Source organism: Anabrus simplex, chromosome 4 (assembly GCF_040414725.1).
Source record: "Anabrus simplex isolate iqAnaSimp1 chromosome 4, ASM4041472v1, whole genome shotgun sequence".
Taxonomy (NCBI): Eukaryota; Metazoa; Arthropoda; class Insecta; order Orthoptera; family Tettigoniidae; genus Anabrus; species Anabrus simplex.
In genome coordinates, this window is record NC_090268.1 from 321,100,788 (window position 1) to 321,126,883 (window position 26,096).

General features: G+C 40.0%; 1 protein-coding gene across 1 annotated transcript in view; it reads left to right on the forward strand.

Moving 5' to 3' along the window:
• Positions 1–26,096, forward strand: part of Pcif1 (Phosphorylated CTD-interacting factor 1) — a 381,962-nt gene that overhangs the window by 50,827 nt on the left and 305,039 nt on the right. The window contains exon 4 of the mRNA XM_067145685.2: positions 25,050–25,189. Within this exon, the coding sequence (XP_067001786.2) occupies positions 25,050–25,189 (140 nt within the window). The remainder of the gene's footprint in view (positions 1–25,049; positions 25,190–26,096) is intronic.

Sequence of the window (26,096 nt, forward strand, 5' to 3'; positions counted from 1 at the left end):
AGCCTATAATCAAGTTCGTCCCACACTCGGCGCAGCATGTCCCCATCAATGGATCGAAAGCCCGGTTGATGCAAGGTCGCATTTCTGGCAGGTTTGTTGGGAGAGGAGGAGTAAACACTGAGTCTTTCATGTAACTCCACACAAAGAAATCGCATGGGGTTATGTCAGGAGAGCGTGCAGGCCATGACATGAATTGCTGATCATCAGCTCCACCACAACAGATCCATCGGTTTGGCAATCTCCTGCTTAAGAATTGACGAACATCATCATGGAAATAGGGTGGAGCACCATCCTGTTGGAAGATGAAATCCGCGCTGTCTTCTAGTTGCGGCATGAGCCAATTTTCCAGCATGTCCAGATACGCATGTCCTGTAACGGATTTTTCACAGAAGAAAAAGGGGCTGTACACTTTAAACTGTGAGACTGCACAAAACACATTAACTTTTAGTGAATTTTGAATGTGCTGCATGATAGTGTGAAGATTTTCTATCCCCCCAGATTCGCACATTGTGTCTGTTCACTGCACCTTTAACAAAAAATGTTGCTTCATCACTGAAGACTAGTTTTGTACTAAACTCATCCTCTTCCATACACTGTTGCAACTGCGCCGAAAATTCAGGGCGCTTCACTTTGTCATCGGGAGTCAGGGCTTGTAGCAATTGTAAGCGGTAAGGCTCCTGCTTTAGTCGTTTCTGTAAGATTTTCCAAACGGTTGGCTGTGGTATGTTCAGCTCTCTGCTTGCTCTCTCCGTCGACTTCTGTGAGCTACGTGTGAAACTTGCCCCACATGATCAACTGTTTCTTCAGTCACTGCAGGCCGACCCGTTGATTTCCCCTTACAGAAGCATCCTGAAGCTTTAAATTGCACATATCGTCGCCAAATGGAGTTAGCAGTTGGTGGATCTTTGTGGTACTTCATCCTGAAGTGTCGTTGCACTGTTATGACAGAGTGATGTGAGTGCATTTCAAGCACAACAAATGCTTTCTCAGCTTCTGTCGCCATCTTGTCTCACTGCGCACTGCTCACTGCTGCTATGCTCTCGTGGCAGAAATCTGAAGTGCGACTCAGCAGACCAAAACTTTGAGTTTTTCTACATGACTTGAGTTTTGTGATCATATGTCAATTCATGAAGATACAGTGAATTTATGAAATTGCTTCAATAATTTGTAATAACCCTGTATTTCTTCAAAGTCACTTCATCGATTTTTAATATTACAACTTTCATGCCAGTAGAGTCTGAATTTTTGTCTAAGATAACCCAGAATTTTTCATTTTCACAAATTGAGGGAATTTGTTGTAGAGTTTGTTGGTAATACTTTTGAACATACCTTTTTGCTCAACGTTGACTCTTCCAGGAGTATCAGGATTTGAATACTTGGAGAGAAACATCCTTATTTACCTCAGGCATGGGTATGTCGTCTGACACAAATGCCTTGCATAAATCTTGACAATAAACTGGAAATTTAAAAGGTCCTGCAGAAGAACCTGGAAATGCATCACTAATTAGAGGTGGTTTCTTCATCATGCATAAAACTGCAGCAATATGCTTCTTGCGCTCTAGGTGTTGTGTAACTTTCTCACCTAGGTAGTTAGCAGAACTAAAATTATCCTTAAATTCTGCAACATATTTCTGCAAATGATGACTTGCTGCTTGTACTTTAGGCATTGTAGTATTGCCTTGCATTTCACAACACCTGGAATGAACTACATGTGAATGATACTTAACATAATGGAAAATTGCTTCATCGCTTTAGAGTAATATTCTAATCCTAATTTCAATCTCAATGAGATCCGAGAAACCTAATATCTTATATGACATTATTATCCGATCCATGTTAAACAAAGATTAGCTATAAGGCATAACCCCCCTCTCTTGTAATACATTTCAATTACCCTTCCAGCACCTCCTAACATTCTGCACCCCTCAGCTCCACCTTAGCAGTAATCAATCCTTACCCCTCCAGCCCTCCCCTCCTTCCCTTCATCCACCTCTGTTCAACAACATGTTATTTTGGTTTCTGTCACCAAATTGACAATACACATTGGACTCGAGAATTAGGGGTGAGTCTCAGATCAACATTATGTCATAAACTTTCAATATTTTTTAACAACGTAGCTAATTTTGTTCTCCATTGTCGTTTCTTTCAGACACTTTTCTTAACTTGATCCGCACTGGAAACAACTCCAGCACTTCTTATGTACTCCAATGAACTATATCAAGACATTCCCAGTGGATAGTTAATCCTGTTGTTTGACTTCAACCAAACACAAAACTGTCGAATACCATAAATTGTGTTATGACAGTACTTTTCAACTGTATGTGGTGGTTATTTCTATATGGCACACTAGCAAACTCACCAGTAACCAGAAGACAGAATACTGTGTAGTTGACATACTTTGTCCTTGTGGGGCAGCCTCCTCATGGGGGAAGTTTTTTTAATAATAATCTGCGCCAACTATTTTCATTCACAAGCCAAGATTGTATTAAAAAAACACCTATATTTTGTGTTTCTAGAACAGAATTTTGACATTTCTCAAAATGATGTTGCATAATAATCAAGAATGTTTATTTTAATGTTCAGTCTTTTTAGTGCAGAACATACTTTTCAACACTCGTTTACTGTATATACCTAGTCTAGGCATAAATACTGTTACAAACTTTTGACACACACTGTACAGCCAGTTTAGCAGGTAAAGAACTACCAGTGTGTGCACATTAACCTTGAATCATTGTTAAAATGTCTGTGAAAAATGAAGCATCTAGCTCCAGGTTTTAACATGGAATGAGGTGATTATGAAAATCGTGTTGCAGTAATAGCATTACGTAAAGTTGGAAAATCTCCAAGTGACAAATTTCAAGCCACTACAAAAGCTGAAAATCGGTCGTATGTTTGTGTACCGGACCACTGAGCGATTCACTGCAACCGGGACTGTAAAGGATCGTCCGAGGGAGGGTCGCCCACGCATTGTCAGGACTCCAGGAGCAAAAAAGGCAGTAGCAGCTCATATTCGGAGTAATGCAGTGCGGAAGCAGGTTATCACAGCCCGTGTAATGAACATTTCAAAAAGGTCAATGTCAAGGCTTCTGTCAGAGGACCTTGGACTACAGGCTTATCGTCGACGAACAGGACATTACCCTGATGCGCGCCTAAAGAAGCCGAGAGTGCTTCAATATCAACGTCTCCTGCAGCGTTACACACAAAATGGTCATCGAAACATCTTCTTCACCAATGAAAACTTATTCACTATCGAAGAATCTTTCATTGTGCAAAACGACAGGGTTTATGCATCATCATCTCGGGAAGCCAATAAAAAGGTTCCAAACGTTCAGAGGGTCCATCATCTCTCCTCTGTGATGGTTTGATGGGGGTGAGTTATTCTGGCACCACCCAGCTGCATTTCTGCTAGAAAGGTGTTAAAACCAGTGCCAGAGTGTACGAAAGCACAGTTTTGGAGCCTATTGTGAAGAACTTAAGTGGCACATTGTTTCAAAACTAACCCTGGACTTTCCAGCAGGATTCTGCTCCAGCCCACAAGGCTAGGTCAACTCAAGGGTGGCTTTAGCGTCATGTCCCTGACTTTATTTCAGCTGAAGATTGGCCCAGTAGCAGTCCGGACCTGAATCCTTTGTACTACCGACTGTGGTCAGTGCTTGAGGGCATCGTCTGTAAGAAGAGACACCCTACCATTGGAAGTTTAAAGCGTTCCTTATTGTCAGCAGTGGCGGATTTCCCCCTGTATGTCCTCCGTTCCGCCATAGACGAGTGGCCACAAAGACTGCCAAAGTTGACCATTTCAAAAAGTGATTAGTGATTTGTATAAAGAATGCCTGTAAGAACAACATACTAACAGCAAATTAAAATACTTCTCATAATATTTGTATTTTTCACTTTTTAAGTTGTAACAGTATTTAAGGCTAGACTGGGTATTCATGTCTTTGACTAGTCAATTTTATAGTTTCTCAGAGCTGAAGATGACCTCAATTGAGGGCAAAACTAGTACCATAATGTCTTAGGCATTTACATTATTAATAAAATTGTACCGAGTAGGTGGAACTCTTTCTTTTCTTTATTTGAATGACTAACTAAATGACATACAAATTCAGATACAGAGAAGTACATAAACAACACTGGTCAACACGATTTTTGTAACTCGTTTCTCTCTATGTGTTACTGGTTCCTTGTACCTTGAAATTAAATAAAATGACTGGTATAATGGTCCTGATTTGTTTTTTTGGTCAAGGCATTGGATTTTTCAGTCTCTTAGATCACATGAGCTTTGTTTCAGCAAGAACAACAGGGGAGGGGTCTTTGTAGTTGGGCTAGGTGGCAGATAGTGGTGGAAGGAATGAGGGAGACAGAAAGAAAGGGATCACATGAGTTTGATTAGTGGGGGAAGAAGCTACACATCACGTTGTTTGTGATCAGTGCGCATTTGTCTGGCATCCGGGGAACATTGAATTGTTACGATGCCCCGCAGATCATTACGTCCATTCACTGGACCCTTCTTGCATTGTCTGTGGTGAATTCATTAAGATGAGGGTGAAGAAACATGACAAAAAAACGAACAATGATTTATGTGAAGCTACCAATTATATTTTAACATGCCTGTGAGGAATTTAGACAAACAGTGGGTTCCAAATTACTGCTGCGGCTTGTGCAAAACAACTGTGGATAGTAAGTACCTTTGGTTTTTGTCCATTGAATAAATGAATGCATGAATGAATGAAAGAAACAATAAATGAATAAATAAAAAATAAAATATTGCATTTTGAATGAGGTCATACAAGTGAGGATTTTGTCTTTTTCATCTCTTTTGGCATGTTTTAGTGTGGTACAGAACAGGGAGAGAGCTATGATACTTGGAATTCCTAGGATTTCAATTGAGCTGAGCAGCCATGACGATGACTGCTACTTCTGTGTGGTAAAGCTGAAAGCAGGAAAGAAAACCAAACATAAACCTGGGATAGATTATCCAGGTTTGCCTTCTTCGTCTGCACCTGTGCCCCATTGCAATGTTATGCCATGCCAGTACGTCAGTAACAAGTGAAACTTCTAGCAGGCAGGAAACACTCGTAAGCATACAAGATATTTTTCGGCTGATGGAAATAGAAAAGACACCGTACTTCCTCAATCTACAGATATAAATGATTTGGTGCGATGTCTAGATCTATCAAAGTTGAAAGCGCAGGACTTTTGTTTTTGAGGCTGAAGGAGTTGAATTTGGTGGGTGAAACCATGTGTGCATTTGAGCAGAGGAAGCAGATCCAACTTTTGTGAGCTTCTACAGCGAAGAAGAAGTCTTGTGTTTCTGTCATGACGTGAAAAGGTCATTCAAAGAAATAGAAATGGAATACGAGCCAACCTTATGGTGTCTGTCCATAGACGGTTCCTCCCGCAACTTAAACTGCATAATGGAGACCCCTCAGGCCCTATTGCATATTCCATTCATCTCAAGGAATGGCAGTGTAAAGATATTGCTGGAAAAACTAATGTACAAAAACCACAAGCGAGAGGTTATCGGCGATTTTAACACATTGACAACGGGCCCCGAACGGAGGCTGCTACCCCATGTAGACCGGATAGTTCAACCCTCCAAGAAAGAAATTACACCGCTGCACTCAATCTACTGTAACTCGAAAGTTATTCAAGATATCGACCTCAAACTTGGAACATATACACATTATGTTGCTTAGTAGTCTGTACAGGGTGATACCTTTCATAGCAATACTGTTTGTGGCTCCATTTAATAGTCTTTCTAAGCACTGTGTAGTTAGTATGAATGCCCTCTTAGTGCGTTTTGTGTACTTATTATATTCAAGTATACAAGGATTTCTCTCTACAATTACTCCCCATTTAGTGTTAGTCATTATTCATTAGAAATATCTAATTCACTGTCACTTGGTACCTATTATAACTGGTCTGTACGTAATTAATCACAGTTATCGGTAGCCGTCAGCAACTCAATATGCCGCGCCATGTTGACATCTACACCAGAGCTGCAGAGAATAGCTCTAAATATCCGACCTTATTTTGTCAAACACATGAAGGTTTAAAGAAAGAAAGATGCAGTAATAATTTATATTCCATGACTACACTGTTTGGAACTCCTAATCTCTCAAACATTTTCATTAATAATCAAGGGAATACAGGGTGCGTAAAAGTGAGAATTCTCTTACCCTGGCACCTATTGTCAGCTGAGAAACTAAGAAAATTCTCTGGGCTCATCACCTATGTGGCACATCAAACAATGAATCTGTATATAAGTGTTGAAATACTTTGTCGTCACATGTTGCCATGTTGACGCAAGTGTGATAAACTGATATAACTTGAAAACAATATTCTCTCACCCATTGGTAAATAAATTGCAAGTATCGAGCTTGAATTATTATTATTATTATTATTATTATTATTATTATTATTATTATTATTATTATTATTATTTATGTAGTCGAATAATCGCAGTATTTGTGAGGTTATGTCATGAAATATGCACTGTTTATAGACATTTATATGAGTTCAGTTAATGTAAATACCTGTAAATTAATATTATATAATTTACTATTACCTATATATATTGTGTAATCCGTTACAGAATTGTGAAACACACTGGAACATCCAGACTGGCTCTAGATCAGACGAGATGATAGTAGAATATTCTGTACTCAAGAGTTTATGAGAAGGTATTTTTGTAACGTATCTTTGTAGAAGCCTGGCCAGGCACCTATATAGAGAGGTGGTCTTGATGGTAGGGACGAATTATTGTTTAATAGGAGTTTCACTGGTGAACACGTGTTGTGATTAGACTGACATGCCGATGTTGGCAGTCTGTAGTAAACTGTTTCAACTGTATTTTTTGGTTACAACCTCCAGGTGCTGTGATAGGCAATTGTTAAGTTGGCGGCTTGTTGATGTTCTCGGAGTGAAGTATTTTCTTTGTGATAGAGTGATTAAGGTTATGTGCATTTAATTTGTAAATAATTGTAAATAAATCTGTGTACACAAGTTGACAGCATTTTGTGTGCGTCATTGTGGATACAACATTGGCGACCGCGGGACAGGACGTAAAAATTTATGAATAAATACGAGAGTAAGTGCGCAATGTTCAAAATGAAAGTGATCCTAGAAAATATGTTGGTGAAACAGCTCAAAGACGAAGTCGCCAAGAGAAACCTCCCGACGAACGGGAAGAAGAAATCGTTCCAAATGCGGTTACGGGAAGATCTCACTGAAAAAGGAGAAGATACCGATATAGTTGGTCCGTTATTGGACATTATAAATTTTCCAGCGAACTCATTTCTGGTTGTCAGCGTTTCGCCTCAGTGTGTTAAGTTGGGCTCATGAGTTAGTAAATAGCACGCATACCAAGACGCATGGCTAGTGCATACTGTGGAGGTTACTGCGTATGCTACTTGGTGCCACCGGCAGTGCCAATGCACTATGAGAGACTTTGTCTCATTTTCAAAAATTGATGCCTGCCTGGTCATCAGATCGTACAGATCTGTATCCTTTGATGATCTACGCAGAATTGTCGCCCAGCTGAAGGAAGAACACAAGAGCAAAGCTACGGAAGAGACCAGTGCAGTTAGGAAGTGCTATCAGTGTGGAAGAGTGGGGCACCTGAAGAACAAGTGCCCAGCCTTGATGTCGAAGAACCTAGGTTGGCCCATTCTGGATTAAGGGGTGATGGGACCGGGAACAGGAAGGCGCCTCAAGACACCAAGGCAAGCAACAGGAAGTCAGATTCCAGCCAATGTGGAAGACAGCCACAACGCTCGTGGGAGGTCATAGCCCTGGACTTGGTGGGTCCTTACCCTAGAACACCACAGAGTAAAACAGGACTCCTAGTAATCACCAACTTCTTCACAAGATGGATTGAGGCCTTTTCAATACCTGAAGTCACGACGGGACGCATCACCAGCTTGCTACAAGATGAGGTATTCAGCCGCTATGTTATCCACCGTGCATTCTGTCAGACAATGAGAGTCAGTTCACGTCGAGGAAGTGGCAGCAAATGATGACAGAATGGAGTGTGGAGCACTGGACCACCCCTATCAACAACCCAAGGGCCAATCCAACGGAACGACGGAACCAGGAGCTGAAAAGGATGCTACTGGTCCACCTACTAGACAAAGAACATCGACTGTGGGACCGTCAGATACCGTAGTCACTCTTTGCCCTGCGATGACGCATCAACCGTGTCACTGGCTATTTCCCAGTGGAGCTGTTCCTTGGTCGACAGGTATACGGCACCGGGGATTGGGAGATTCGTCCCCACCCACTCCTGGTCAAGATGATGCAGCCGTTTCCCTAGCAGAGTGGTAGCAGCAGCAGCAGCAGCAGCAGAACCTCAATGAGATGCAAGCTTTGGCCATGAAGAGATCCCTTACCCAGGCCAAGGCTCAAGATGTCGAAGGGAACCAGATCTTTGTTCCAGGCCAACAAGTACTGTGACGTAACCACCCAGTCAGTAATAAGATTGGAGGATTTCACGCAGGTCTCGCACCTAAGTGGGTTGGTCCCATTGAGGTGGATAAACAGCTGGACCATGGTGTCCACTTATTAAAGACCAACCCTCCTGTCAAGGTCCACGCATCAGAGTTGCGGTGAGTCACTCAACCGCTGCGCATACAGAGTAAGCCTGGAAGAGAGGCGACTAATGACGCAGCATCTTCTGGTCATCGGGAGGAGAACGCATCGACTATAATCGAGGAAGGGGCTGGCAGCAAGGCAACCCCGACCCCCGACACGGCACAACCTGGTCAAGAGGAGGAGAGCACATCCAGCGACATCGAGGAAGAAAGAAGATACAATTTACAACCAAGGCAAAGTCGACGAGTGTGACTGAGTGTGGAAATTGTTTCAAGTTATAGGGGGGGATATTGATGCAAGTGTGATAAATTGATATAACTTGAAAACAATATTCTCTCACCCATGGGTAAATAATAATAGTATCGAGCTCGATTTATTATTATTATTATTATTATTATTATTATTATTATTATTATTATTATTATTATTATTATTATTATTATTTGTTTCGGCCGGCTGTGGGCCACGTTATTTCAACCGTTTGCATGATTGAGCTTTAATTCTTTGCCAGTATTCCAGCATTCGCTTTCTGTGAGGCTCCTTTCTTTCATCAGTCCACTTCTTGCCTGTTTTCAACTTCGGCTTTTCTTGGAATCACTGGTATGCTCAAACTTTCTTCTGGAGAGGGACACGTTCCTGGATGTCTTCATGTGTGATCTCTATTTCTTGAAGGTCTTTTTCAACTTCGGTGAACCAGGGTCCCTTGGTTTTCTTGTTTGCAAAATAGGATAAGATCCGTTTGGTCAATCTCCGCGAGTTCATACGTGTAATGTGGCCATAAAAATTAATCTTCCGTTTCCAAATGGTGTCCATTATCCTTTCCACATGCAGGTACAGTTCGTTGTTAAGCCGTCTCCTGTACTCGCCATTTTCTCTGATTGGTCCTAGGATCTTTCTCAGGATTTTTCTTTCTTTGGCTTCTAACTTTTCAATTAAACCCTTACTGTTCAGTACAAGGCATTCTGCTGCATAGAGGGCCTCTGGACGAATGACTGAACAATAATGCCTAAACTTGGCCTTGATGGACACTGATCTTTTGTTGTAGATTTTCTAGTTAGTTGGTATGCCACTTCCATCTTGTTGATTCTAGATGTGATTGCTAGTTTCTCAGAGTTGTTAGGTGCTATCCACTCGCCTAAGTATTTAAACTTTTCTGCTCGTTTTATTTTTCCCTGTTCTAAAATTAACTCTCTAGGAGCTGGCTTGATATTCGTTATAAACTCTGTTTTTTTTCAATGGAGATCTGGAGGCCAGTCTTTGCTGCTTGGGTTTTAAGTAGGTTGATTTGTTTTGCAGGGTATGTAGGGAATCAGTGAATATCCCAAGATCATCTGCAAAAGCTAGGCAATCTATCGTTAGACCAGTTCTCTTGTATCCTATCTGAAGTCCTATCCCGACCTCTTCCTTGGACATCTCTTTGTGCCATTCGCAAATTATTTTCTCTACACAGTTGAAGAGTAGAGGCGATAATCTGTCTCCCTGCCTTACACCTGTCTTGATTTCGAAGATGTCCGAAATCTCTCCCCTGAATTTCACTCTAGAGGTTGTGTTGGTTAGAGTCTGTTGGATAATTGCTCTCGTTTTGTTGTCTAAACCCATCTCCTTTAGAATTTGGAGGAGTGTATGTCGATCTATAAAATCATAGGCTTTTTTGAAGTCAACGAAGGTAACCACAAACTTCTTATTTCTGAGATTCAGATAGGAAAGAACAGACTTAAGATTCATGATCTGCTCTGCGCATGGTCAAATTTTTCTAAACCCTCCTTGATTTTCACCCAACTGTGAATCGAGCTGGTCTTCTGCCCGAGTCTGAAGAGCTTTCGAAAGAATTTTGTACGTTATCGAAAGGAGGGAGATGCCACGGTAGTTGTTTACATCTCCTTTGTCACCTTTCTTATGAAAGGGATTTATCAGGGCTGTTGTCCAGTCACCTGGAATTTTCTCTGTTTCCCAGATCTCATGAATGATCTCTGTTAGTTTGTTGATCACCTTGTCACCTGCAACTTTCCAGAGTTCAGAAATTATTGCATCTTCGCCAGGTGCTTTGTTGTTCTTAAATTACTTGATGATCTGGTTGATTTCCTCTTTTGTGGGTGGAGAAGAGTCTGGGTTGGGACACGTGGTTTTTTCAAAGGCAAATTGTGATTCTGGTTCTTCACAGTTGAGAAACCAAACCAAACCCCATGGCACTGCAACCTTGAAGGGCTTTGGCCTACCAAGCGACCGCTGCTCAGCCCGAAGGCCTGCAGATTACGAGGTGTCGTGTGGTCAGTACGACGAATCCTCTCGGCCATTATTTTTGGCTTTCTAGACCTGCGCCGCTATCTCACCATCAGATAGCTCCTCAATTCTAATCACGTAGGCTGTTTGGACCTCGAACCAGCCCTCAGGTCCAGGTAAAAAAATCCCTAACCTGGCCGGGAATCGAACCCGGGGCCTCCGGGTGAGAGGCAGGCACGCTACCCCTACAGAGAAGAGAAGAGATTCAAAATATTTTGCCAAGATCTGACAGTTGTTCTTGTCGTCGTAGGCAAGTTTACCTTTGTGGTCTCTGAAATGTAGACTTGGAGGGGTGTATTTTGTGAGGTTGCGTTCGAACGTTCTATAGAAATCCGTGGTGTTGTTCTTATTGAAATCCTGTTCGATCTGTGTCAGTTGGTTCTTGTCAAATGAGCGCTTTGCCCCACAGATGACCTTTGCTACATATTTTCTCGCTGCCAGGAAATCCTCATACCTATCTTGATTCTTCTGTGAGTTCCATCTTTGCCAGGCTATTGCTTCATCACATTCATGAGTCCACCACAGGTGTTTCTTTAGTTTTGTTAGAAAGACCGTCTCCTCAGCCGTTTTAACAATGGCGTTTTTCAGTTGATCCCAGTTCTCTGGATCCAAGGACTCAAGTTTATGAGCGAACTCTCTGTCAGTTTTCAGCTTTTCGGTGTCAAATCTAGTGTTTTTCTTTGTCCGGACTCTTCTGTTGTTTCTTGGAAGAAGCTTGATTTTCTTGGGGAGATAGTGGTCCGAATCAAGGTTAGCGCTCCTCAGGACTTTCACATTTTGAATCTTTTGTGTTGCTTTCCATGCAATGGCGACATGATCAATTTGAAACTCACCCAGGTTTGGATTTGGGGATGTCCATGTCTTTGCTTCCTTGGCAGATGTTTGAAGGCTGTCGATTTTAGAACTAGATTGAAAGCCTTACAGAGTTCTACAAGTCTTTCTCCATTGCGATTGGTTCGGCGATGGGCTGGGTAGTTTCCAATGATGTTTTGGAATTTCCTTTCTTTGCCAATTTGAGCATTGAAGTCTCCAAGCAAAATGATTGTGTGTTTATCGGAAATTTTTGAGATATCTTCCAGCTCCTCCCAGAATTTATCTGTTCCATCTGGGTCTTTCTTGTTTGCCTGGTTGATTGGCACATGTAGGTTCACAAGCGTGTATACTTTGTTCGTGCTTCGAAAGCTAAGCATTGATACTCGGCTGTTTGGAGAGCTGAAGTCGATGACCGAGTCTAGAATCTTCTTGCTGGCAATAAATCCTGTGCCGGGGTGTGGAACAGTTTTCATCACACGTTTGCCAATTTTTCCTTTGAAGATTCTATAACCTTGTGACTCAAAGGCATGTTCATCACTAAACCTTGTTTCTTGAATTGCTGAGATTATGATTTCATAATGGGAGAGGATGTCTGTGAGTTTACCAACCTTCAAGAGGGAGTTGGTATTGAAGGTTGCAAAGAAGTTTCGGTGTTTGTGGCTGATCTTTTTTCTAGGAGTCTCCGATACCTCCAAGCATGTCGGTCCAGGCTCCCCAAAATCCGAAGGCCTGCATGCTTCACTCAAGGCGACAGTGGATTGGTTACCACCTGGGGTACTATTTCCAGTTGAATTTTCCTCCATGCTTTACAGTTGAAAACTTGTAGTTTGGGGTCGATTGTATTGCACATCGACCAAGTTACTGCCAAGGTTGTAAGTCTTGGAGAGAGCCTGATGTCCAGCTAGGGATGGCATTTACTCCAATTATTTTTTTTTATACTTGTAATGTGTGGCTATGAAGTGTTTATATCATTTATTATTATTATTATTATTATTATTATTATTATTATTATTATTATTATTATTATTATTATTATTATTTACATAGTCGAATGATCACTGTGTTTGTGAGGTTATGTCATGAAACATGCACTGTATATAGACATTTATATGAGTTCAGTTAATGTAAATATGTGTAAATTAATATTATATAATTTATTATTACCTGTATATGATGTGTAATCCACTACAGAATTGTGAAACACACTGTAACATCCAGAATGGCTCTAAATCAGATGAGATGATGGGAGAATATTCTGTACATTATAACCATGTTGTTAGGCACTTGAGTATTCATGAGAAGGTATTTTTGTAACATATCTTTCTAGAAGTCTGGCCCAGGCACCTGTATAAATAGGTGGTCTTAATGGTAGGGATGAGTTATTGTTTAGTAGGAGTTTCACTAGTGAACATGTGTTGTGGTTTGGCTGACATGCTGATGTAGGCAGTCGGTAGTCAACTGTTTCAACTGTGTTTTTAGGTTGCAGCCTCCAGGTGCTGTGATAGGCAATTGTTAAAATGGCGGCTTGTTGATGTTCTCGGAGTGAGGTGTTTTCTTTGTGATAGAGTGATTAAGGTTATGTGCATTTAATTTGTAAATAATTATAAATAAATCCGTGTACACAAGTTGAAAGCATTTTGTGTGCGTCATTGTGGATACAACAATGTGCGCTCCATCTTGTACAATGATTCTCGGCGAGTAAGAATACCCTTATATATACAAAGTTTCCATGGCTACAAAAACCGTACAATAAAAAAATTACATCAGCACTAAAATCTACGGTCCCTACACTCCATGACATAAAATTATAGCCAACAGATAGCACAACAAGCCACAAACAATGGCCGTCAACAACCGCTGGCCACAGTACTACGGAGATCTCTGGGGCCGCGTCAGTGTGTTAAGATGATATTGTTTCTAATGGGTTTGCAAGGAGGCAATATGAAGAATCCATGGTATCTTTGTTTACGGGATAGCCAGCCCGACCACGAGCATTACAAGAAAATGATTTGGCCTGTCGGCAACAAGAATGTTAAGTGGCAGCTTTTGGTCGATCCAACCAAAATTTTAATGCCGCCACTGCATATAAGTTCGGCCTTATGAAACAATTTGTAAAAGGACTGGACATAGAATCCGAGCCATTTCAGATACTTTGAGATAAATTCTCTAAGTTGTTGGAAGCTAAAGTTAAAGCAGATATCTTTGTGGGGCCACAGATAAAAAAGATCATGAAGCAGGAGGATTCTGGAGAAGATTTATTGCCGCGACAGAAGCCTTTCTTGAGAACCATGAGGCTCAAGACTGTCAGGTCCTGGTCAAGGAGTAAATGCACATGTTGGATTCTTGAGACATTTAAGGACAATGTGGGCGATTTCTTGGAGGAACAAGGAGAAAGCTTCCAGCAAGAAATTATGGACATGGAGTGCCGCTATGAAGGATCGTTGTTGAAGAGTATGATAGTAGATTACAATTGGGGACTTTTTCATGAGAGTCCACTGGAATGCAAACAAAAGTTGAAGCCATGTAAATCCGTTTACTTTTCAGCCCAAAGCAGCAATGGATCATCTTCCAAATAAATGATCTGATGGATTTGCTCATTTTTTTCTATCTTCCTCTTTTTGCAATACTACCTTACTGGTTTTTGACAATCCACCACATCCTTCAAGGTTTCCCACAGGTTGTAGATAAAGGTTGTTAAATATTTTGAGTACATGTTGTATCAGGAAATGATTATGGGGCCAGAGCATGAGAAGGATCTCAGGTAGTGTGCGGTTACTTATTGGAGCAGGGACAGAGATGGATGGTTTCGCAGGGCGAATAAGAGATAGTAAAATCTTTTTGACAATATTTATTAAAAATATTGATGTAAATCACCCTGCAGTTGAGTCCTCAAAATTAAATTTTCAGTCAGTATTTTCCAAATGCAAAAATAAAATATCGGAGCTGTTGTATTCTGAGACATCCACTTGATAAAAAATGTCCAAAATAAATATCACTTTTATGAGATTGTAAACACCCTACAGTTCATCTAAGATCTCTTAGATGGATCTAAATACCAGAATAACACTTTGCACATAGAATTTCATTTAACCAAATTTCTAGGTTGCGTGAAAATCAAGTCCATTACTTGTGATGCAAACCTACAGTTTTTCTAAGATTTTAAAAAATATTTACACACACACTTCCATGAATAAGTTGATAGTTAAAAAAAAAAAGTATTTGATCACTTGCTGTATACTCCTACATTTCATCTAACAAGGGGGCATTCCCTACTCGCCACCACCGATTTCACTCAGATTTATAGAACATGCAGGGCTTGGCTAGAAATGAAAGTACCCAAAGTAGGAACTCCAGATGGCCAAGCGTATAGAAAATAAAAATAAAAATGGAAATGTTGACGCGGCTCTCGCACCTTATAAGTCACTTACGTTTGTGCGCACGCCGAACAGTAGTTGGCGTAGCGGTAAGAGCTGGGCCTGGTAATTCGATGGTCGGCGGTTCGACTCTCCGTGTGGAGACTGGATTTTGTTGTCAACTTTTATGTTATTAATTTTTCAATTAAGCAATGAGGTTAATAATTCATTTTATTTATTTATGCACAAAAGGCATAGAAAATGTAAAAAATTGGGATTTCATTGTCAGACTTTTTTCTATCTGCGCCAGGAATCAATTGTTTGTGTACAGCTGCCAGGAGGAACCTTCACTTGTCAGGTGGAAACGAATCCTACCGCGAAACGACTATTCACGTTTATGGCACATTCCCCAAGGAGGGGAGATAGCCAATAAAGGAGAAAAAAATAAGAATTTCTGTTTGAACACGGGAAAGTTCGCAACTCCAAATTTTCTACAATTGTGTGCGCATTAAACAAATGACATCATATATGCCTTTTCCATATACATAAATAAATAAATAAAATAAATAAAAATAAATGAATAATATAAAAATTGAGAAAAATATTCTCCACACGGGAAGTTGAGCCCACAACCATCGAATTATACGGTGCGAGAGCTGCGTCAACATTTTCATTTTTATTTTTATTTTCTATACGCTTGGCCATCTGGAGTTCCCACTTTGGGTACTTTCATTTCCAGCCAAGCTCGCATGTTCTATAAATTTGAGCGCAATCGGTGGTGATGAGTAGGGAATGCCCCCTTGTAAGTTGATGTTATAAGAAAATAATATAGTGCACTTGCTTTATGGCAAACCCTATAGTTCATCTATGTGGCATTACTTCAAGTTATAAAATATTTTAAAGAGGAATTTACAGTTCAAAAGCAAGACATGAAGTCTTCTTAATTATTAGGAAAATAGCAAGCTGAAATTCACACGAGGCACTTTTCGGTTGTTGGATGGAGCACTATGATTAACTGAGTGCTTTGTTAAAAGTCAGTTAGTGTCTAAGTGGAATTACTTACTCAGAATATAAGAAAAACACTTATATCACCTGTAATCTGCTTATAAGGATTTGGAGAAGTACTGTCCTGCAGCTTGGTGACTGGAACTTTCTGCAGTGTGCAGCCAAGACTCGAACTCAGCACCAGCAGCGTGACAAGTCCGTTCAATGAAGACACCACGTTATTATCCCTCGTCGACGTTCCTCGCTGGGTACCATGATCGAAGAAACCACGTTAATCCCACGCTGGAAATGACGTTCTACACAGTACAATCTCACAACACTTTGCCAAGATGTCCGATGTTCTTTTAAAGATAATGTCGGAACACGGAAAGTTCAATTGGCACAAAATAATGGACTATAGAGCTCTCAATTATCATTAAGATTGGTATTATACACTGACACAAGTCTTAATGCCCAGTTCGTATTCTCACTTTTGTCTTACAATGTTGAATACGTGACTTAGAATATCACAGTCTAGGCTGTAGTATGATTCGTAAGTCAAGTTAATGAAGTAATGACCTACTGTCATTTTCAAACTGGAAAACACAGTTTTTCACACACACAGTTTATCAGGTAAAAATCGAACACTCTCACAGTTCATAATAGTCACTGATTATTTCCTAGGTTTAACCGTAGAGTAATCATCACAGTCCATGAAACACTCGAAAAGAATGTCATTAATAACACTCTTACAACACTCTCTGGAACAATAATGTTCATAGATTAAGAAGATTTTATGACTGAATTTGTATAACACGAGTCCGTACGACCTAATATTCCTTAACATTCAGTTAGTTTCTCGTGGTAGTAATCGAAATTTCGAGAAAATATGCGAAAAAATAGTCACATTTAGCCCTGTTATTTGTTGAATGTTAGTGGAATAGTATCGCACACAGTTCACAATTGTGCTAGTATACGAGAAATGCGTCTCAGAATAATTTAAATTGTTATAAATTGGAAGTTCAGTTTATCACACACAATGTCTTAGAATACTGTCACAGTCAATGACAAAGTTCGAAATTATGAGAAAATGATAAAGTATACAATACCGTCAACTGGTAAATGAAACACTTGAATTCCCAGTCACACTTCAATTCACAATTTCTATTGTAACTTCACTCGGTTAACACACTCCTAAATATTATACAATGACGATTTAGTCGGAGAAAATTTTATAACATTTCATTCACCACGACGCGGTAGAACTTAACTTGCGACGTCTTCACACAATCTCAAAGTGTTCAAGTGTAACTTCTACGTCTTCACGGAGTGCGACGGAGCATACTGTTGTTCTGTCATGATCATAGAGTTTAAAGTACACTGGCTATACTGTCGGTTCGTTGACCTATTTATATCCGGCTGTGAGCAGCACCCCGAGTCAGGTGACGAAGGGGTGATAATACTTCCCAAACTTCAACTTGTTATATCTTGAAAACCACTGGATGGATTAATCTCAAATTTGCAGGGTTATAGTTTTAAAATGTGGGCTGCAATTTAATGTTGGTCTCATATTTATTGATACAGTTGTTGAGAAGCTTAAAAATGATTTCGAGAGAATTCTACGGGGAGGTAAGCTACAGGCAGTGCTGATGTCATTTGACCATGCTCCACTCATACTGTCTTCCTCATGCAGTGCAGTGAGAACGGGAATCTTCTCTCGCACAGCTGTTCGTATGTCGTAACTTAGCCGTTCGCTCATGAATAAAGATTTATAACTCGTTTGTGCCAGGGCCTATGCCTTCCTGGTACAATATGTGTAGAATTTTACTAAAAGATGTTAGATCTATCACTCTATGATCATTATTTGAAATGTCCAATATCCTCTAGTTTACAGTACATTAGTAGTAATCAATTAATATGTAATATTCACATTTTAAGATAGTGTAAAAGTCTTGGTTTCATGGAAAAATTAACATCATTTACAAAAACCATAATTAAAGAAAATGGTTATAAACATTTATTCTTTACATCACCTTTTCTAGTTTAGGGGGAATCCATCCGGCATCCTATATTGGAGAGAAATTTTAGTGATCATTCAGAATAAAATTATGGTAAACAATCGAGAAAAATGCATAAAATTTTAAATGATCAATGCTCTGACCGTAAAAATAAAAAAATAAAAAATCAGGAATATAGTATCATTGATTTTCTTTCATTTTAGGGTAAAAGGAACCAATTATGCATAGAGAGAACTGAGTCACAAACATAAAGTAAAACTTTGTTGACCAGTGTAATGTGTACACCGAGCTCGATAGCTGCAGTCGCTTAAGTGCGGCCAGTATCTAGTATTCGGGAGATAGTAGGTTCGAACCCCACTGTTGGCAGCCCTGAAAATGGTTTTCCGTGGTTTCCCATTTTCACACCAGGCAAATGCTGGGGCTGGAGCTTAATTAAGGCCACGGCCGCTTCCTTCCCACTCCTAGCCCTTCCCTGACCCATCGTCGCCATAAGACCTATCTGTGTTGGTGCGACGTAAAGCAACTAGCAAAAAAAAAAGTATTGTGTACACCCTTCAACATTATGCACAATAACGGTATGAAGTTTGTTTTACAAGATATTCAAGGTTTGTTTGACTGCTGCAATCACTTTAGGCACTCAAAATTTCCACCATTAGTATCCAGACACTTCAAATTTCATAGGGATTGCTCTATAGACTGTTTTCTTCTTGTAGTGCAGGCAGCATAGCTGGTTTTTGACAATTCACCACATCCTTCAGTGTTTCCCCACAGGTTGTAATCGAAGGATGTTAAGTTAGTTGAATGTGGTAGTAATTCAATATCACCTCTTCATTCTGTTCTGGTAACCTGTCATCAATATACTGTAGGTTCTCATTTCACAGTGGTAATGTAATAGTACACCCTTGTGCTGGAAGTAAAATGTCTCATTTGCATAAAGTGCACAGATGGCGAGTAAAATTGATATGTGAAGCTAGTGACACTACCTCCAAAAGGAATGGTCTAATTAATCACCTCGATGACACTTCACACCAGGCTTTAAAGCCCGGTAAGTTGGCCGCTTTGTCATATGATATTTTTTTCATTTTTGTAGTATCTGAAGCCATCTCTTTTCAGTTTCAACTCAGTTAATTTATAACTGTTAGGCTCTTCATTCTGCTGAAACTAATTTTAAGTAAATACATTAATATATTACCTGAAAGAGAAAACATATGGTAACAGTATTACACCTGAAGAAAGAAACATTAAAATTAAAATAGAATAACATGTTTCGTTCCTGATAAAAACATAATCAGATTATATCAAATCACACTTAAATATTTAAATATTTAGAAATAAATACGAGGCGTGTTTTTTAAGTAAGGGCCATTTTGTTGTAGACACTTGTAGTTCACGCGTGCATCGCAACGAGCACGTGAATTGTGTGCCTGCATGCCTCGGGAACAATAGTGCTCAGTTGCAGCTCTGTTGCCAACCTGTACGATTCTGTGCCTGCTCAAATGTTTTAAGATTATCGACTCGCCCACCCAATGCGAGGTTCGGTCAGTGATACGGTTTTTGTTGGCAAGGAACCTGTCCACTGCAGGCATTCACCGATAGATTTGTGAAGTGTACAGTGCTAATGCTATGAGTGAAGGCAAAGTACGTAAGTGGGTACAAGACTTCAAAGATGGCCGTGACAACGTGACGTCCACGATGAGGCCTGCTCCGGTCGCCCATCTCTGATCACAGACGATTTGGTGGCTTCAGATGAAGCGAAAATTCGTGAGGACATACACTTCACAATAACAACTCTTTCAAATGCCTTTCCTGACGTTATCGAAGCAGGCGGCAAGTTTCTGTGAAGAGGGTATTCAAAACTTAGTTGTAAGGTATGATAAGTGTTGAAAAAACTAGACAGATATGTTGAAAAATAGAGTAAAGTGTGTAGAATAAATGTGTTTGAAAATCGTCTATCGTTGTGTAGTTATTTTTAAATGGCCCTTACTTAAAAAACACATCTTGTGTGTATGTTTATTTGTTTAAGTGCTCAAGGAATTTGAAATCTGGAACTTATTTTAAAGAAGTCTTCCTTTGTCTTCTACTCGAGCGTATACTGTGAGATGTCTGAAAAACTGTTGCCCTGTCATTGGCGTGGACCCAACTTTGTGCTGGAAGTAAATATCTCATTTGCATGAAGTGTACAGATGGCCAGTAAAATAGATATACGGAGCGTATTGAAGTCAGTGACACTACCCTCAAAAAGAATGATGATTTTTGATTTAATTCAAATTGAGCTTCATCAGTTGTCACAAACATGTCATTCTATTTTAATTAGATTGATTTTTTCAGGTGTAATACTGTTACCATATTTCTTTTCTTTCAGGTAGTGTATTAATTTATTTTATCATGGTTAATTTTGGCAGACTGAAGAGTCTGACTGTTATAAATTGTCACATGAATGTACAGATTTTCTTGAGGCCAATAAACTCAATGATGATTTCTGATTGAATTCAAATCGAGCTTCATCAGACCACACAATTGTTTCTATGAACTCCATGTCCTCATATATAATATCTTAAAAATACTCGCAGTACTACATTTGTTGATCAGGATCATCTTTACTCACAGCATGTAACAATCGCAGGGTGAACTTTTTGAACTCTCTCTATTTCACTCTCAGAATTCATCATACACTTAATCAACTAACTCCCATTTCACATGCACAGTGGTTGACAGACTTCTGTGGTGAGTGAGTGTAGGTGGCTCTGTCAGTAATCACCATCGTCATTATATTTCACACATGTTCTCCACTTGGAAATCTCTCTTCAAAATTATCTTACATTGTTTTGAGATCGTGCATGCATCATTTTGTTTGATTCTCTTGATGGTCACCTGATGGCTTAGTAACTGTCGCCCTCTTTAGAGACACCATAATATTACATTTTGCTGCCATAACTCAATTAAGATTTTAAAAGCTTACATACATGACTGGTATGGAAAAGTGTATACATTTTTTGGACTCCTCTGTATTTGTAGTTATAATATCTTTAACGCTGTAAAATTCTTAGATATGTCAATGAACTGTGGTCCGACTCATTGGCTGAATGGTCAGCATACTGACCTTCGGTTCAGAGGGTCCCGGGTTCGATTCCCGGCCGGGTTGGGGATTTTAATCGCTTCTGATTAATTATTCTGGCTCGGGGACTGGGTGTTTGTGTCCATCCCAACACTCTCCTCTTCATATTCAGACAGCATACCACACTACCAACCACCACAGAAACACGTGATAGTGATTACATCCCTCCACATAGGGTTGGCGTCAGGAAGGGCGTCCGGCCGTAAAACATGGCCAAATCCACGTGTGCGACACAGTTCGCATGCGCGGCCCCACAGATGTGGGGAAAAAGCAGTAGGAAAAGAAAAAGATCAATGAACTATGACTTATTATTTCTAGAAGATATTTCTGCAACTTAATAGCTGAGACTGATCAGAATATAGGAACAAAAGAAAAACCCATGCATTGTTGTTTCTTTGCTGTTACATGTATGCAACTCTTAGGAAAGGGATAATGACCTCAATATTTTCCTCTTAAACAGCAAATGTTGTCATCATCTTTGGGGGACTTAAAGAGAATATGAGGGATGGGGCATAAGTCAGGGCAAGGTTTTTCCCACACGAATGTGGGGACAACCAGATAAATGGAAATATTCAGATGGGAGTGGGCAGCATAAAGTGCTGTGGAATGTATGAACAATGCCGAATAGGTTTACCAGGTGTAGGATATAAAGCAAGAAAACAGACAGCTATAATATCCTTGTGCTCATAACGTTTATTCTCAGATTGTGCAGTAATCTTTAAAGTAAACCCTCAGAGTAGTTCCCTAGATTGACTCCAACATGCTGCCAACAATGCAGAAGATGTTGAATACCAGTTGCCTCACCATTAGTGAATTTTACAATCTCATATATCACTGCATTGGCAATTTGTTTTATGTCCCAGACCATCTCCCACGCAGTAGTTCTTTCTCTTTGGGGATGAGGTTAAAATTGCATAGAGACAGCTCCAGTGAGCCTCTGCTGCATGTGGTCGTATGTTGTTGTGGAGAAGGATGACATTATTGAGGAGATTTGGGCGTTCATCCCTAATGTCACGGCGTAACTGTTTTGCCAGGCTGATTGGCTCAGACGGTTGAGGCGCTGGCCTTCTGGCCGCAACTTGGCAGGTTCTATCCTGGTTCGGTCCATTGGTATTTGAAGGTGCTCAAATACGTCGGCCTTGTGTCGGTAAATTTATTGGCACGTAAAAAAACCCCTGCAGGACTAAATTCCGAAAACCGTAAAAGTAGAGTGGGATGTAAAGCCAATAACATTATTGTTAATCATAATTGATTTTGGCCAACTATGGAACACACAAATAACTCTTCATGATTTCAGTTTTCTTTAGCGCCAGTATTCCGTCATTCTCATGCTTACAGCTTCTTTCTTTTCAGCCATCCAATCTTTCTTCTTGGTTGCTGTTTCTGGCACGGCCTGTTGAAGTGGTTAAAACTTTTCTTAGCGAGTGTGTCATCGGGCATTCTTGAAATATGTCCGGTCATGCGGTTAGGGGCGCGCAGCTGTGAGCTTGCATCCGGGAGATAGTGGGCTTGAACCTCTCCGTAGTTTCCTATTTTCACATCAGGGAAATGCTGGGGCGCACAGCTGTGAGCTTGCATCCGGGAGATAGTGGGCTTGAACCTCTCCGTAGTTTCCTATTTTCACACCAGGGAAATGCTGGGGCTGTACATTTTAATGAAGTCCATGGCTGCTTCATTCCCACTCCTAGCCCTTTCCTATCCTGTTGTTCCCATAAGACCTATCTGTGTTGGTGCGACATAAAGCAAATTGTGAAAGAAATATGTCAAAAGAATTGAACCCTTCATTTGCGTATGGTATCTGAAATCCTGATCCATATTTTATACACTTCTTTGTTACTGCAACCTTCTTATTCTTCTTCTGCTTTGAAGTAAGGTTCTGTAGTACGTTGCTGTCACTGTTGTGCCGTTTAAAATGAATTTGTTCACAATCACACCTCTGACATAAGCCACGATGACCATCAGCTTCACAGAGGAAAGGTTTTGCTGGAACTTCTGTCTTCATGGTGATCCTGCATGTTGTTATTCGGCAGACTGATCTTTGAGCTCTGGTTCATATGCCCTGGCCCAAAATTTATCCACGGTCACTACGAATATTCTCTCCAGCATTTGCTTGCCTTCCTGCTCGTAGCATACCATGTGTCCACTTCTGCATACAGGGAGTGCACATGGCAACCACCATGATGAAATTTTACGCTGCTTCTTCTTGTAATGCCTTCTCCATTATTGAAAGTTGGCCGCAATCACAGCGAAGTCTGTACGATGTTTGGCTGTCCTCATCAGTCTACTAGAATCTAGTCCTGTCCAATTCCGTAAGTTCCTTAGCCAAGAGTCAATTTTACTCTGCATGATCAATTTAAGTAGGTTGTAATTTTCATTCCTCATAATATGCCCAAGGTAGGCTGTCTTTCTTTTCTTGATTGTACACATCAACATTTGTTCCCTCCTCATGCGTTGGAGTACAGTAGCATTGGAGACGTGGTCAGTCCATGAGATCCGTAACATCCTTTGGAACACCCACATCTCAAAGGCATTTATTCTCTTAATGGTGTTACTTGTCAGAGTTCATGTTTCAGCGCGCCGTACAGAAGCACTGAATATATATAGCATCTTACGAAGTTGTGACGTGTTTCCAAGCTGGGGCTTCTGTCACACAATAGATTCCTCATTTTCAGAAAGCTAATACGAGCCATTTCTCTTTGTACATGGATCTCTAAATATGGGTCTAAGTCCTCAGTAATCCAGCTGCCAAGGCACTTAAACTTCTGCACTTGTTCAACTGGTTCCCCATAAATGGTCATACGAATGTGCATGTTACATGTTCTGGAAACGGCCATCACGTTGGCCTTGTCGGTGTTCATTTTGAGACTAAGTTTATCCCCTTCTGTTACGGTTCAGTCTACCAGATGCTGAAGACCTTCAGCACTGTCAGCCAAGATGACAGTGTCACCTGCATACCTCAGATTGTTGATCAGCCTACCGATAACGTTTACTCCATCTTCCACTTCTTGAAGAGCAGCTTGGAAGATCTGCTCAGAGTACAGATTAAATAGCAGACGGAAGATATTTCCATAAAATTCTGTGGATGGTTCATTTTTCAATCCCTGTTTCGGCTTGTAATTCAGGTAATGCTTCTGTCCACATCCATGCAGTGGGTAATTACTGCATGACATGAGTCTGAATACTAGCAGGTTTTCTGGACCGTTACACATCACTGCTTGTTTCACGTTCGTACTGAAATTTTGCTGTCCATCTCTCAATGGAAGGGCATTATTCTCCACAGTTTCCACAGGCTCTCTATGACATTCTTTGGCATTGTGTCCCTGGTGAACTTTAAGATAGATGTACACATGCTGTTCTTCCCTCGTCCCATCCCTTCTGCTTGGAGCCTAACTCACTACTGCAGTTCCATTGCTCTGTGCATGGTACCTGTCTTCGTTCTGTGTCCATGTAGTACGAGTGTCATGCTTTCCAAGATATATGACCATTGTATGATAGCACCATACAGATATGAGGAAGAAAATAGTTGCCATGACTTATGCCCCAACTCTCGTATCTTCTGATCCAGACATTAAGCCTCCCTCCCACCGCGCCATGTATTTCAGTCCTTTCATTAATCTTGAAAATTTATCTCTGTAAAGAATTAGTAATAAGATAAGAAGATATCAGTAATTAGTTTTGAGATTGTAGGATTTCTGTATTGAGCCTTAATTGAAACTGAGCTTATGAAAAATCTGTCATGTAAAACCATCTTAATGTGATAGGAAGAGACATACATATCTTTAATGTCCCAAAATCATTGAACTATACCGTTAATTTCAAAGACAATTGGTAAACAGTTGATTGGATGGTATTTGCTTGTGTATTTGTTTCAGCTCTTTGTTTTTGCCCTTTCAGTTTGATCCAATAACAGATCCGTTAGGGATCTGTAGTCCACCTCCTGTTCCGAATGGACCTCCTCCTGGGCCAGTTGCAATGAAGAGAAGAGCATCAGAGGATGGGGTTGGAAGTCCTGTTACTAAGAAGTTCATATTAGCGTAAGTTGAAATATATGTTTTGAAAAAAATGTTAAAGGTTAATTAATTTTATTCATAAGATCAACGAGAAATAGTGGTGGTGGAAAATGTAAAATGAGATGCACACTCTGTCCCCCTCTAGCTCTTGGTAGTTTTGTTGAAAGCTGTGAATGTAGTGTAGTTGATATGTCCGTATTGGTTTTTAAAAATTATAAAAATGGAGAGAAGTTTATTATAAATATGTCTAATTATCATTTTGTATTATAAATTGGAATATGATTTCTAGAAATACATTAGTGACAGTTGAGATCATAGGAAATACTGAAAAAATCGGCTAAATACAAATACAATAATTTAATTGAAAATATGTTAGTTTGTTGTACACAATTATGCAGCATTTTGGAACTTTTTTTAAAATTTCTTACAAACGCTCAGTATAATTGTTTTATTTTCCATTTTTCCATTTTTAAATATGTATTTTCTTTATGTATTTTGCTGCTGTGAACTTATGCCATTTTATCTCCTGGGATGAGCAGTGTTCAAGAACTTACATTTTTTTATGGTTTTCGATTTTTTACTCAGGAAAATATGGAGGCTACACTTAAAGGGAGGCATGACCACTACCTTTAAGGTACTTACTCTTTCCAGTGCCAGCATCACCAAATACATATCTATTACACTGCGATGTTAAACAGCCACAAAAAGAAGTAAGCTTACAACATTTAAAATACTTTGCCTCTGTCTCATTTATGCTGATGCCAAATCCACCATATTACTATTATCGGCAGATGTCACCCACCCTCACTGGAGGATTTGCCTTACAAGGGCTGCACCCGGCTAGAAATAGCCACACGAAATAATGTTATTATTATTATGTTGTTGTAGGTGACTAATACAGTGAAACCTGTCCAAATCAGACACTGGATAA